Raw genomic sequence first — 14,046 nt, forward strand, 5'->3', positions numbered from 1 at the left:
CATTGTTTGGCTTTAACAGTAGGAAAATGTGTAGAGATAACAAATCATCCCCTCAAAAAATGACACAGGAGCTGGTCACTCAAACAACATTAATATGTTGCATATCACCGTGCTAAAATCTTTATTCCAAATGGTGCCAAATTCACAAAATCCCCCCAAAATATCAATTCTTTAAAAATCAGTAAGACACAGATTTTTCTGAGGCAAATTTTCTTTATCCCATTATAGGATACTTCTATGAATCATGAAGCAATTTCATGAAAACACTTCGTAAAGCATGAGAAATAAAATTCCAGGTTTTTCTCCTTATCATAGATTTAGTACCTTCTGACAAGAAACACTTCCATTTGAAAACCAACACATAGGCATCTAAGCCTCATTCCATTGCAGTCATGATAACACTTTGAAGCATGAGAAATAAAAATCAAGGTTTTACTCTTTGCCATCAAAAGTGAATTTAGAACGTTTTCATTACAAGAAAACACTTTGAAGCCGGAGAAAAAAAAATCCACATTTTTCTCCTTACCATCAAAAGTGGATTTAGCACCTTTTGGAAAGGAACTCTTCTGTTTGAAAACCAACAGATGGGCATCTAAGCCTCGATATGTTCCATAACATGAAAACATTTTGAAGCATGAGAAATAAAAATCCATATTTCTCTCCTTACCATCAAAAAACGGATTAAGCACCTTTTGAAAAAGAACTCTACCATTTGAAAACCCAACAGATGGGCATCTAAGCCTCGATATATTCCATAATATGAAAACATTTTGAAGCACGACAAATAAAAATCCATATTTTTCTCCTTACCATCGAGAAGTGGATTTGGCACCTTTTCAAAAAGAACTCTTCCATTTGGAAACCAAACGTGGGCATATAAGCCTCGTGCCATGGGAGTATAATGTAGATTAAAATTGTAAATCAGTTTGTGAATGCATCCAAGGCCATATATGGTCCTATCAAATCAATTATTTCTGTGCATATCAACACCTTCAAAATAAATGCACATGAAATCAAAAGATATGCATAATGAGACAAAGTGAAATCAACGCTTTCATTTCCAAGTTAAGATGATATCATACACTCTGTTACAGCTAAAACAAAATCAGAAATTTATCCCGTTGAGGACGAGTCCCGAGTATACTCGGGCAGGTGTCTATGGGAAATGCGTGTTGTAGCAAAATCAAACCGTCCTCAACAGGTTAAGAGGAAACCTTCACTCAGATGGAAATGACACAAACAAACATAAAAATATTGGCACTTTGTTGCAGCTGATTGTAGCCTTACCGATTGGCGTGGTTTAAAGGCGTTCTTCTTGAAGGCATCCAGGTGCATCTGGAAGGAGGACTTCCTCCGCTGCCGCGAGAGTCCCCCACCAGCCTGGGCTGGATCCTCTCCCCCAGTGCTCTCCACGTCGCCACCGCCACCTGCATTGCGTTGCCGTAGAGACGGGTCACTACCGGGGACCTCCAGGTGGGATGAACTCTCTGAGAGCAAGTGGCTGCATATTTTGTACACACCAAAGAAAGAGAATGAGAGAGAGAGAACAAAGAAATGCAAATTTTGTGAAATGTGAAATGAAATCTAAAGGTAACTGGTCCAATACAGGACTAGCAAATGTGAACAAAACTAACGAACATTCTACCCCTACAATGAACCTACACTGTACTTTGAAATCAAAATGATATAGACCGATTCGGGTTCATTGAGGGCAGCAGACAATTTGTGGCACTGGGCGCAACCATTAGCTCAAATTGCGGTGTCCCAGCCTACCCCCCCTCCTCTCCCCCACCCCCTGGGCAACATGTTTACCGCGCACGTGTAGCAGGAGTACGCACACTTGTAACAAAGGTTCGTGCACTAAGAAAGCGTTCGTGCACTCAGTACGAAACGCCTATTGGCTAAAACAACCATGCATCAGTTTTTCATTCCGTGCGCGTGCTAATGTAGAGAGGGGGGTGGGGGGGGGGGGGGGGTCGGCCGGGACACCGCAGTCATGGCGCTGCCCATGCCGATAATACACAAACTGCCTCACAGAATCGGTCTATAGAATAATATTACATCTAAAACAAGCAGAAATTTCCACACTCATGCTTTTGTGCTAGGTTCATGTCACATGAAATATGCACAAATTTCCACAAAGCAGAAATTCCACTTTTACAGTAGGTGGGTGAAATTCTTTTCAGTGGATCCACTCTTTTCCATTGCTATATCTCTTTTTTTTGGTCACAATTTGTGCTTTGTTTTTCTTATCAGATAATTATCTGTACATAACATTTTGTATTATACAAGTACTTCAAATTGTTCTTTCAAATTGTTACACAATATTGGTATTTTGTAGAAACATTAGTTATTACAAGTACCCTACAAGAAGATCCAATGAATTTCATTCATCATTACTCCACACCTAATTTTTGCCCAGAATACTTTTGTTTTATACAGTTTATACATTTATTCTATTTAAGTTCGATGTATTGAGTGGCCCACATTCCTACAAGCTTGTCTTTCACATGGGTCCATCTTTTCCATTAATGCAATTATTTTAAACAATTAGTTCCATAACATATGCATATTCTTTTGTTGGCACACACATTGCCTATGATGTAATCTAAAGTACCACAAAGTTAAATAAAAAAAAAATAATCATGTATGTTAAATTATGCTAATTTATGCATAATAATACATGAAATCAGACAATTTGGTATAAATCACTAAATAAAGCTCAAATTGGGCACATTTTTTGTGTCAATATTCTTTTTAGTGTCCTGAGCAAATATAAGAGAAAAAAATTGCCATCAGAAAAAAATTCCTAAGTATTTTATTGTTTTTTGAATTTCTTATGTATTTCTTTGTTTTTTCGACTTTACGTTTTTCATTGTTTTTTCGATGAAACTTGTCTGCGACATTGTTCCGAACAAGAAAATATTTTATTAATTGATTTAAATCAATAAAACCCCCAAATAATCATGCATTTATGAAATTTGCCTGTAAGCACAGTTGTACACGAACTCACGTTTTTGAGCAATTTTTGGTCTGACATGCACGTACATATTTATGCGGAACTTCGGAACCGGGCGCCCGGGCATCGCAAATTTGGTGTCAAAAGATGCCTGAGACTCGAAAGAAAAAAGCCATGAAACATTGCGGCGATAGCTTTTTGCATTAGTGATACATCGCGCGGAACATCAATGGAGGGGGGGCCTCCCCCCCGGCCTAGTTAGGGTTAACTCTTAATGTGCCATGGTCGCCGAACGGCGACCTTAGTCCTGACGTGCCATGGTCGCCGATCGGCGACTAACAAGAGCGAGAAAAGCATTGATCATTTAAGTTCTTGTGGTACCGTAATGTGTTGCACAAAGAAACTGCCAATGATATGTAGCGGTAGCTGATTAGCATAGCCATCGTTTCCACTAAAAATATGAGCATGCTTACATTGGAAAATTTTGAGTAAATACATGATTTTTCAGCTAGATGTATTTTTTTCGCGTCGGGAAAATCCGCAGCGAGCGCACCCTCTGCGAGATGTGTATGGATCAAAAGTCTCATTGGTAAACCACACGTGTGTATGCCATTGAATCTGCGTGTATTGTCTGTGCGGTTCCAGTCGCATTGTTCCGCTTGGATGCTGTCCTGCGGGAAGCTGCTTTGACTTTGTCCCTCAAAGATGGTCAGCTTTCGTTTGTCGGTCAAGTCTTTCATCCTTTTGTTTTGGTGAACGTCACTAATCGTCCCCACGATAGCATAGGAATTGCGCGCGGACAAAGACAGGCCGATTTCAATAGAGTACCCCTCCCCACCCATGGTCCGCTTTTTAATAGACAAAAGAAGGATTAGTAGGCTCTTCCTTCTCAAGTGGATAAAAGACACTCTTCCAGGGCCCGGGACAATTACTTTAGTTTCAAATACAGGATCTGGGACTAAAGGACTCAGATTTGGGAATGAATTACTGAGGCAGAAAGAGAAATTGCTAAGACAAAATAAACTGCTAGTATCTTTGGAATCATACAATTCTAGAAGGCAATTTTGTTATCATTTGAAAGAGGAGATGTTGCTCTAAAACTTTCTCACAGAGTCAAGGCACTGTTCTATTGAAGAAAAACATGACTAACTCTTGTTTTTCCATACTATACAAAAATTTCTAATATTTTTTTGATGTATCATTTATTTCTGCAATATTTCAGGTTCAGATAGATATTATGACAAACTGACTACATGACACCAAAGAACAAACATTTCTTAAAATATGTTGTATAGAACTCAATTCAAAACAGTCAATAGTTTCAGAGATATGGCGGTTTTAAATTTCATTGTCAGTCCAGTTTCGAAACGTTCTGGCATTAGGTAAAAACCTCTGGCACGTTAGGGGTTTTGGGCCTGGCACATTAAGAGTTAAATTGAATATAAGAGACAAATGTATACTTTGAATTACAATTATGTATTTTCTTTTGTTTGATGGAAATAAAATGTAATTGAATTCTGGAACTACCTCTCGCTCGAACTCTTGGGGAGTGCCAGGAGATCGGCACTGGAGCTGGTAGGGAAGAGTTTGTTCTCCTTGACCAGCTCGAGGGCGTCCTTGCTCGCTAGCTTGCTGTAGACGTCCAGGATCTGGTGGTTGCGCGCCTTCTTCTGCTCGCGCAGCAGGATCCGCTCCAGGTACTTCTCGTTGAGGTACTCCCACCTGAGGACGAGCGGAAAGACGACCGCAAGATGTTACGGTTACCGTGGTTACGGAAATGTATGGTGCCCAAAGTCACGGCATCATAATTACCGATCATAGCTTCAAGACATACATATACATACTGTAGAGCAAAATAATTTTTTGGCGTTAAATTTTCGCAAATTGAAGCCGATGGCCTTTTTTCACGACATAGCAGTTGCCATTGGTATTCAATGCATACAAACGCAGCGTAGACAAGAACTCTCACATGTTTAATTCAACAAATCTTGGATGTCAGGAAATTCGCAAAATTAAAATGCACATGATTTTCTCTGATTTACAGTATCTCCTCAAAGACTGCTCTGCATCAAATTAGAAGTTGGTACTAGAGTAGCATACTTTATGTCTTTTTGCAACAAGATATGCAGTTTTTGTTGAAACTTCGCCTAACCCTTTGTGTGCTTTTAAGTGCTAACTGGCACAGAAACCCCCCCCCCCCCATATTATACATGTAGTACCAGTAACATACTGTTCACATTTGCTTGCACAGAAAGTGTTAAAATGTCATTAAGTGAAAATCCACATTACGTTAAAGCTAATTTCGATGAATGACATTAGATTAAACCAGCCAACGAGGTTCCATTTTACCTTGAATAGAAATGGGAAAATTGTGGAATTGACAGATGTGAGCATTTAAAACAGAAAGTGTTATGTAACATGACGGGCCCATGGAGTTGACACGGACCCAGAAAATAGCAAGGTTCATGAATATCAGCCAAAAATGTCAAGTCATGCACTCTTCAACAATCACATTTGGCTGACTCACAACAGTGTTGGGTAAAGCTACCGTTTTCTTTGTGACATTTCCCCCCCCCCAAAAAAAAAAAAAAAAGAAAAAAGAAAAAAAAAGTAGAGTATAAGGAATGGCTGCTGCAACTGACAGCTCAATGCTTGCACCCCATTTGCTTTGTCTCCCTGGATTTGCTGTTTCAAATGCTAGATTCACGTAGACAATAATGGTTCTTCTCTTCTACTCAAGCACTTACTTTTCTTTTAATGAGTGGTGTCCATGGTGGCCAATGATTTCCTCAACACCAGACATTAGATGACCATTAAACTGCAGAAAATAAACATGAATATTAACACAATTAGATTCAATTCACACTTGAAAACACTCTGCAGATTTCAAAGGGATGGTATAATATTGGTAGAGATGAGGATTGGGCTGTTGACTTTTTGCGAGATACCAAGAAGCCACTTTAGTGCACAGCATATGATTCTAAGAGGAATTGAACGTTCATTTGATGAAAATAAGTTTTGGAATGGCTGAGACATCCAAAAATAAAAGTAAAACAAAGCAATGGTAATAAAAGGTGGGTCCCATCTTTGATTAGAATTGCTTTGTTCTGGATATTTCAGCCTTTTCAAAACCAAATTTTCATCAAAATAACATTGAATTCCTCACGGAATTACATGCTTTTTCATATTTCATAAAAGGTTTCTCTTTATTTCACCAAAAATGTTGGAAACCTTAAGTTTGGTCTCAACCAAAACTATACCACCCATTTAATAGAGGATATCATGAAATGAGACACTAAATGAGGATGTCACAAAATCAACTGTACAGAAATGATTATTTTTACATCAACCTTGTTCTCCTTGGCATTTTGTTCTTACACCATGTAATTTAGGCATAGCTGTCCACAGAGTGATGCAGAAACATTGTGAAATGCACCCTACGTGTAAAATGAAATGTAGTCTCACTGCAACTTTTATTTTTATTTTTTGTTTGTACGTGCACATCTCTCTCTGTCTGTAAACTGTTTTTAACTCAGTATTTTGTTTGTGGCTGAATACAGTGTACAGCAATGGGACAAATTTCACAGAGAGATGAGTCACAGCGACAACTGACTCCACTGCAATTGTTGCTCAAAGCTGCCGCAGTATGAAAGACATGATCACGAAACTGCTTGCATCGTGACCGGCTTTGGGTTGACCTTTCCGTGATTTGAATCCTTGATCTGTCCCTCTTACGTAAGACCCAGTGCTGGGGGTACAGGTGCACCTGCTTGAAATTCTGGGTTAACTGTACTGACCCCTAACAACTAAAAGCTTGTCAGCTCTGAAGCTAGCTTCCCCTCTCATTTCGGGCACATGTTAAATTGTGTGAGACGATGCATCCTCTCTCCCTCTCTCTTCCTTTCTTTCCCTCTGTCTGTCTGTCTGTCTGTCTGTCTATCTATCTATCTATCTATCTAATCTCTCTCTCAGAGGCACGCACTCATTTCAAGTGAGAAGGACACAACAGTGATTGTCAGTACAGTTTGTTTGAAGGTGTCTAAAACAAGTCATCTCTACTCACACACCAATTACAATGGGTATTTGATAGATCACACACAGCAAACGGAATTTCACAGGAAATATACATCCATCTCCATGCCTTTTCTAGGACATGACATGACATGAAAATACACCACTTCTGTATCTGGTGTATACGGTCCGACCTCTGTTATCCACCCACGTCGGGACCACTGCCCTTTGGATTTAGCCATTTGGGCGGATATGGGAGAAACAATATCTACTGCGTTCAAGTGGTACATCATAGGCAGTTGATACCACAACAGTAGTGTATTTTTATGCTAGCCTACTTACGATAAGTCATGAGATTGAAACATTTTACAGCAAAATTCATGAAATTTCTGTACAGAATATCATAGCTAAATTGTATGAGCTTTGATTTTGCTGTAATTAATTCCTATTTTGCCTTCAGTGCTTGCAGGTATCCGGATAGTTGGTGCTGGACTGCAATTTGAATTTCCTGTATTGATCCTGGTATATTAGTTTCTGTGAAGGTACTCGCTGATACAATTCACAGGGGTTCTGACTGTGCATTTGTATTTTATGAAGAGTTTCATTGCAAAATGGGCTAACCACCATTTTTAATCATTTCAAAGTAAGCCCATCATCAAATAGGGCTACATAAAACCTTTCCAGTGATACTGAAATTGTAACATAACAAGGAATCTTCTTGAAATTATGATGAAAAATATTCCATATTTTCTTAGTTTTTCAGCAGCTTTAGTTGCAAAAATCTCAACTTACGAAGAATGGAGTTAGCTTGTTAGGCGAAGAAACTCTTCATAATCTGTGAATAAAAATCTCTCCATCAAACAGGTGCAGAGAATGCAGACTCACCCTTTCATAAATCTCTTCATTCATTGTAGGTTTCCTCTTCTCAGCTTTCTTCACATGCAGATAATTAACGAGTGGCTTTATGGTCATACCCTGTGGACCAATTCCATGAAAAACAAACAAACCAAAACAAAGTGAATGCAACTCGTCAATTGTCAGCAAATGATAATATTCAATATTCAATTCAATATTCAATGAATACTAACAATAATGTCCACAAGTTGTCTCTAATCTGTTTACTTGTTTGTGACAAAAGGGAACTGGAAAATCTCTACTTTTCATAGTGGGTATAACTTCAAGATTATATTTCTTTTCCAGTTGTATACAGCATAATGAGTACCTTGCAAAATTTACACTGTCTTTGGATTAACAACTGCCCTCCTTGATATTGGGAATCTTGGCAAACAGCCAAGGGAGCATGTTAACCACATGTTCTGAATTGAATTGAATTGAATATTTGATTGATGAACAAGGAAATATGTTTCGGTTACATGCTTACGACAATGCAGCAACTATGTGATATGCGAATAGTTGCCTCTAATCTGCCAGAGGAAGCATGCTGTTTCAATACAGTGCTCCTTCTCTAAAAGAATAATCAATGAGTGGAATAAGTTGCAATCATGAACGTACTTGACATTCCATCAGTGAATAGCTTCAAGTCTAATTAAGAGAGGTATTGGAGTCAAAACAAGAACAAAGATAAGCCCCAAGAGACATATTTTTTTTTTGTCTGTGCAATACATTTTCTGCACAGCGCCTACCAAAGATTTATCAATTTCATGTTATGACGACACCGAGGGGAACAGAAGTTTGGTTTAACTTTACGCCCACTTCCCAGGTATGTAAATGCAGGTTTGACTGTAATGACAGACAGAAAGGAACCGAACTTGAGGAAGTAAAACGAACGACCGAGCAAAATTATCCAGGCGCGGATCAATTCCCACCTGGAAGAAGACGGTAAACATGATGACCACCACAGTAGTGGTAAAGAAGATGGGCTTGGCTTTGATGACGTGCGAGCAGAGGAGCGCCACCAGGGAGAAGGCGATGGCGCCCCGGATGCCGCCGTAGGCCATGATGAACTGGGATCGGCGGTTGATCTTGAAGAGGCGGAACTGGTTGAGGATCTTCACCTGCACGATGACGCCTGGACAGAAAGGCCAAATTGGATATGCTACAGTACAACACTTTGATTTGCAGCTTTGTACAAAAAAATGTTAACTTTTCTACAATAAAAAAGGAACAATAACTTGTGAGTGTGGTTTGGTCACAGACTAATTGAACTAACAGCTACGCCACCATGCTGTGAAGAAGATTTGCTGTTTGATGCTAGTTCTGTAGAGGAAGATAGCTAACACTTGATTTGCAATCCACAGGTATATGTACACTACCAATATTAATGGTGAAAGGCAATAAGTTTTTGTGTTCAAGATTGATTTAACATAATACATCACCACTGGTACTGTCTTCTGGAATTTCAATTCTTGTTCAATGCCCAAAATGTTGTTCAATGCTATAACGTCATCTATAAAATCATACAGGAAGTAACCATTTCTCAAACACAAAGAAAGGTTAAGCCTTCCATGTGCCCAGACCCACAGCTTGACGTGCTGATCTTTTTCAAAAGCATTCATTAATCCATCCAATGATCCAAACTCGACTTAGTTCTAAAGTTAGCATGCCCTCTCAGATGTAGCAATGTGCCTCTGTTCAACAGGAAGGCCACAGTAAAACAATAAGGATAAGGGGATTATGTAATCTCTACTGACTGACATTTTAGTTTCCAGGCATCTGTGCCAATCTAACAAATGCAGCACAGCAAGGATTTAAAGGTATATCAATACCCTGAAAATTAACTTTGGGAGAGTAGTTGTTCTAATAATGTTTTCTGAAAAACATGAGAGTGTAAGACATCTTAAAGAGCAGAAATAATGATAAGAAGAATATGCCTAATTGCACTAAAAGGTGTATAATGTCTTGCATTTAGACAATTCGACAAGCACTATCTATAGGAATTGACTGCACAGATATGATATTTTTGTGAGGATCTTTGTGTGGATTATTTGCATGTGTGCGGTGGCTTTAGTCAGCTGTGGTTAAAACACACACAAGGAAAACACGCAAAGACAAAAAGGTGTTTATGATGTCACTTTGAGAATGACCTCTGTACGCACCAGGAAATGTATACAATTAATTTCAGTAGACTATGGAAGTAAATTTAACAAACAATGACGAGCACGTTCGGGGTACCTCTCAGGTGCTCTTCCACGGTCACAAAGTTAACCTGACGATTTTTATAATTTCACATTATGTAGTACATAAATAGACAGCTCCATGTATAGATTTGTGGAATTTATTGTGGTCTTTGAGCAGAGAAACTAATACTCTGAAAATCTTAGACAAATTACACTGAACAATGCTGATGACATAGGAGCATCACATATTCAAGAAATGCAGCAGTGTAATTCCATTACAATACTGCTTGCTTTAACAAGTTCACCTGTGTAGAATCTATGCAGGCCTTCTTCTTTTGTTCTGCTTCCTTGAGCCCCGACTCATGCATTCTTATGGTGAGGCTGCCATGTCATCAACCTTGTTCATTGCAATTTGTTATAAATTTTGAAAATATTCTTATTCCTCATTCCAATCACTATAAATTTTGAAACTCTGTGCTCAGTGTAACTAATTTAGAGTTGTTCAAATATATGAGTATGAAAATCACCCGGAGGTCTCTTTTAATTTTGTCAGGGTGATGATAAACGTAAAAGTGCCGTTACCTATGGAACGGTAGACGAAGCAGAAGACGAGGGTAAAGAGGACAAAGGCGGTGTTCCACTCGTGGTTCTCCTTGGCCTCCAGGGATGTGGTGCCCAGGAAGATGAAGATGATGGTCTCGCTGATGCTGCTCATCATCTTCAGGAAATACTTGATGGTGGTGTGCGACTTCTGCGAGATGTTCTGCTCCACGTACGGCTTCATGAACATGGAGCAGAAGACGATTCTACATGGGGGAGGAAAAGCGGGAGAAAGAAAGATGTATACTGTAAAAGTGGAAATTTTCACGCATTGTGCGCAACCAGAAAATGTGAAAATACAAGCAAGGGAATATTTTTGCCGGCTATGTGTGCCAGTTGTTCATGTCTAGATTTCACAGAATTTAATACAAGCAAAACTCTGGCTGAGTGCAAAAATTTACTCATACAAAAATAAAAACTTTTACTGTAGATAGATTGATAGTAGGTTAATATAATGAGGTCAAGTTGTAATTCATTACTCAGCTGCTCGTTTACTAACTTCCGCGTTAAAAAAAACGAAAAACGACAATGATCTGTTGAATCATGCATGAGTGAGCACATTCAAGACAAAATGCTCACTTTTCAAAAGTTACAAGAGTCATTTTGTGGGGGTCAATGAAACAAGATTTTGACAAATTCTTTTCCTGGTGTATGCTGTTGCCATTCTTGCATTATTTGAGTGTGATCACTCATGCATGACTCAACAGCTCATTCTCGTTTTCTAAACAGAAGTTAATCAATAAGTGTATGAACACCCCTCCCAAATAATTTCCCTCAATACCTTTTCCTTAACAAGGTAATCCATTATTTGATGGGGAAAGGGGTTACTTATTTTGTGTGTATAGTTCACTGTATCAATCTACAAGATTCAAATTACATTCTTTTACATGATGCTCCTTCTGAGGTTCTGGCTCCAGCTTGCTTGTAACCTAATTAATTTGGAATAAGCTCCCTCTTTATATTGGTAATGCTGAAAGTGTTGATAAGTTCAAATCATTGCTGAAAACTTATCTGTTTACTTAATCATAATTTTTGTTGATGTTGTTGGTGTTGTTGTTGATATGTTACTTTTTTTTCCCATGATTAACGTGATTAGAAACATCAGTACTAAGCGCTATATAAGTGTTATTCATTGTCATTATCATTATCACCCCCATAGCTTCCTCTCTCTGTAATCACTGAACCACGCATTTCCATCAGTGAGCAAGGTTGATATTACCACAGAAAAATCTCTTCTGATTCTGTTCCTGTACAAGACCAAAAATCATATACCATGGTCATAAAAAAATCATATACCATGGTCATAAAAATCCAGACAGCTGTTTTGAAAGATCTACAACAAACTTGGAACTTTCAAGCTTGGAGCATCAATCCATCAAATTCTGCTCAGGTTTTTCCACTTGATGTGCACATTACAGTCATTGATATATTTCCTGAAAAACCAACAACAACAAGCAGATTTAACCTCCTTCCCTAAAGTAAATCTCCTTAACTTCCTTCCTTTGGGTATAAGAATCTTCCTAACAGCTGATAAGCCCCCCCCCCCCCCCAAAAAAAAAAAGAGGAAAAAACAAGCAAACAAAAACAAACTCAAAAGATTGTCTCTACCATGCCACATTCATATACACGCATACGGTAATGTCAAGTCAGAGAGGGAGATAGATGGCTATAACAAGGACGTAATGGAACTCTGTGGGTGCCACAGGGGAAACAAATCAAAAGGAAGTTTGCTGGGGCATATCATAAAGACAGTCATGGTTTTTTTTTCCACCTTTACCTTTATCTGCAAAATGACATAGCAATTTCTGCTTCCACATCCTGTAATTGATATCCAGCCATGCAATTCTAGCATTACATTGGTACCCGCCAATCAGGTTGAGGCGTCAATATGTACTCACAAACATACAAAAAGCAGGCCAGGTAATCTCATTAGCCTTTGTTCTATGATTACTTGCATTTTCATATCACAATCTGTTGCCTCTCACTTCGTTTTGTTTGTTTTGTTGTTGTTGTTGTTTCCATTTACTGCAGGGAAAAAATACAGCATTGATACACCTTAATTTGCATATGCCAAGGGTATCGTACTAGAAAAAAAAAAAGACAGCTTAAAAGAGAAACTGAAAGTATAAAGAATGCAAAAAAACATTTGGCTTCAGTACAGACAGGTAAAATACAAGTATGAATACCATCTCTGAATGAAAACCTCAAGACACTGACATTGTACATTGGCAGGTTGCTGATTTTATAACAGAGTTTATGTGTTGGCATAACTAACAACAACAGCAACACACACACTAAATAAAGCCATGAGCCATTCTCAAAATGCAGGCTTGCCCAGGACACTGTGCCATCTCAACACGGCACTTCTACCACTGGTGAACTCATTGCGGACATTCTAGGAATGCAATGAACTGAGGCATTTCCAAAAGCGTGTTTGGACCGAAAACTGCAGATTCACACAGGATATAGTTTGGGGGGGGGGGGGGGGGGGGGGGGAACCCTTTCATAGTCGACTGTAGTTTACAAACTTTATGGACCATCAGCTGGGAACAATGATAAGAAGTGTTTCTCTATGTTAAAAACAAATTTCTCTCTTCTATCGCCTTCTCCCCTTCTCACTCTTAAATGTTCCTCTTTCCTTCTGTCTCTCACTCTGCATTCTATCTATCCATCTATCTACCCATCTTTCTATCTATCTATCTTTCTACTTATCTATCTTTCTTTCTATCTATTTATCTATCATTCTATCTATCTATCTATCTTTCTTTCTTTTGATCTATCTATCTTTCTTTATATTTATCTATTTATCTATCTATCTATCTATCTATCTATCAAACCATATATCATTCTATTTGTCTATCTATATACATCTATTCATCCCCTATCTCTTTAGCTAGTTTTCTAGATATCTATCCATTTATGTATCTGTCCATCAATTCATCTATTTTTATAGCTAATTGACTATAACGATCTCCTATCTACCAATCTAAGATACGTCAATTTGTATCTATCTACCTATCAATTTACAGTGTATTGATCAACAGTGTATCTGTCTGTCTGTCTATCTAGTTATTTATCTATTTATCTATCTATCTATCTATCTACCTATCTATCTATCTCTTTGCAGCATTAGCATACCACTGGTTCTGCAGTGATGTAAAGTGAGGGGTTCATCTGCTACAACACAGCTAAAATACTAAGCACTGGAGACCATGTCTGGTAGGTGACTTCCAAGTATACATCGTGATACTGCTATGAGCCACTTCACAAAGTGAATATTCACATGAAGTGTACACAATGCACATGTATCGTGACTTCTGGGTATCAGTTGAAAAGAAACCCAAAATAGTTTCAACATCCCCCAACAACACAATGCATTTCCCTTTTGTACTGATTTGC

General features: G+C 38.5%; 1 protein-coding gene across 1 annotated transcript in view; it reads right to left on the reverse strand.

Annotated features, from left to right (window-relative positions):
• Positions 1-14,046, reverse strand: part of LOC139712822 (probable Na(+)/H(+) antiporter nhx-9) — a 66,467-nt gene that overhangs the window by 11,562 nt on the left and 40,859 nt on the right. Inside the window, exons 5-10 of the mRNA XM_071624613.1 lie at positions 10,630-10,853; positions 8,797-8,999; positions 7,856-7,945; positions 5,707-5,777; positions 4,487-4,681; positions 1,288-1,501 (exon numbers count right to left, since the gene is read on the reverse strand). Coding sequence (XP_071480714.1) covers positions 1,288-1,501; positions 4,487-4,681; positions 5,707-5,777; positions 7,856-7,945; positions 8,797-8,999; positions 10,630-10,853 — 997 coding nt within the window. The remainder of the gene's footprint in view (positions 1-1,287; positions 1,502-4,486; positions 4,682-5,706; positions 5,778-7,855; positions 7,946-8,796; positions 9,000-10,629; positions 10,854-14,046) is intronic.

The sequence above is a fragment of the Diadema antillarum genome, unplaced genomic scaffold (genome assembly GCF_040938485.1).
Source record: "Diadema antillarum isolate AM-2024a unplaced genomic scaffold, OU_Dant_1.0 seq00001862_RagTag, whole genome shotgun sequence".
Taxonomy (NCBI): Eukaryota; Metazoa; Echinodermata; class Echinoidea; order Diadematoida; family Diadematidae; genus Diadema; species Diadema antillarum.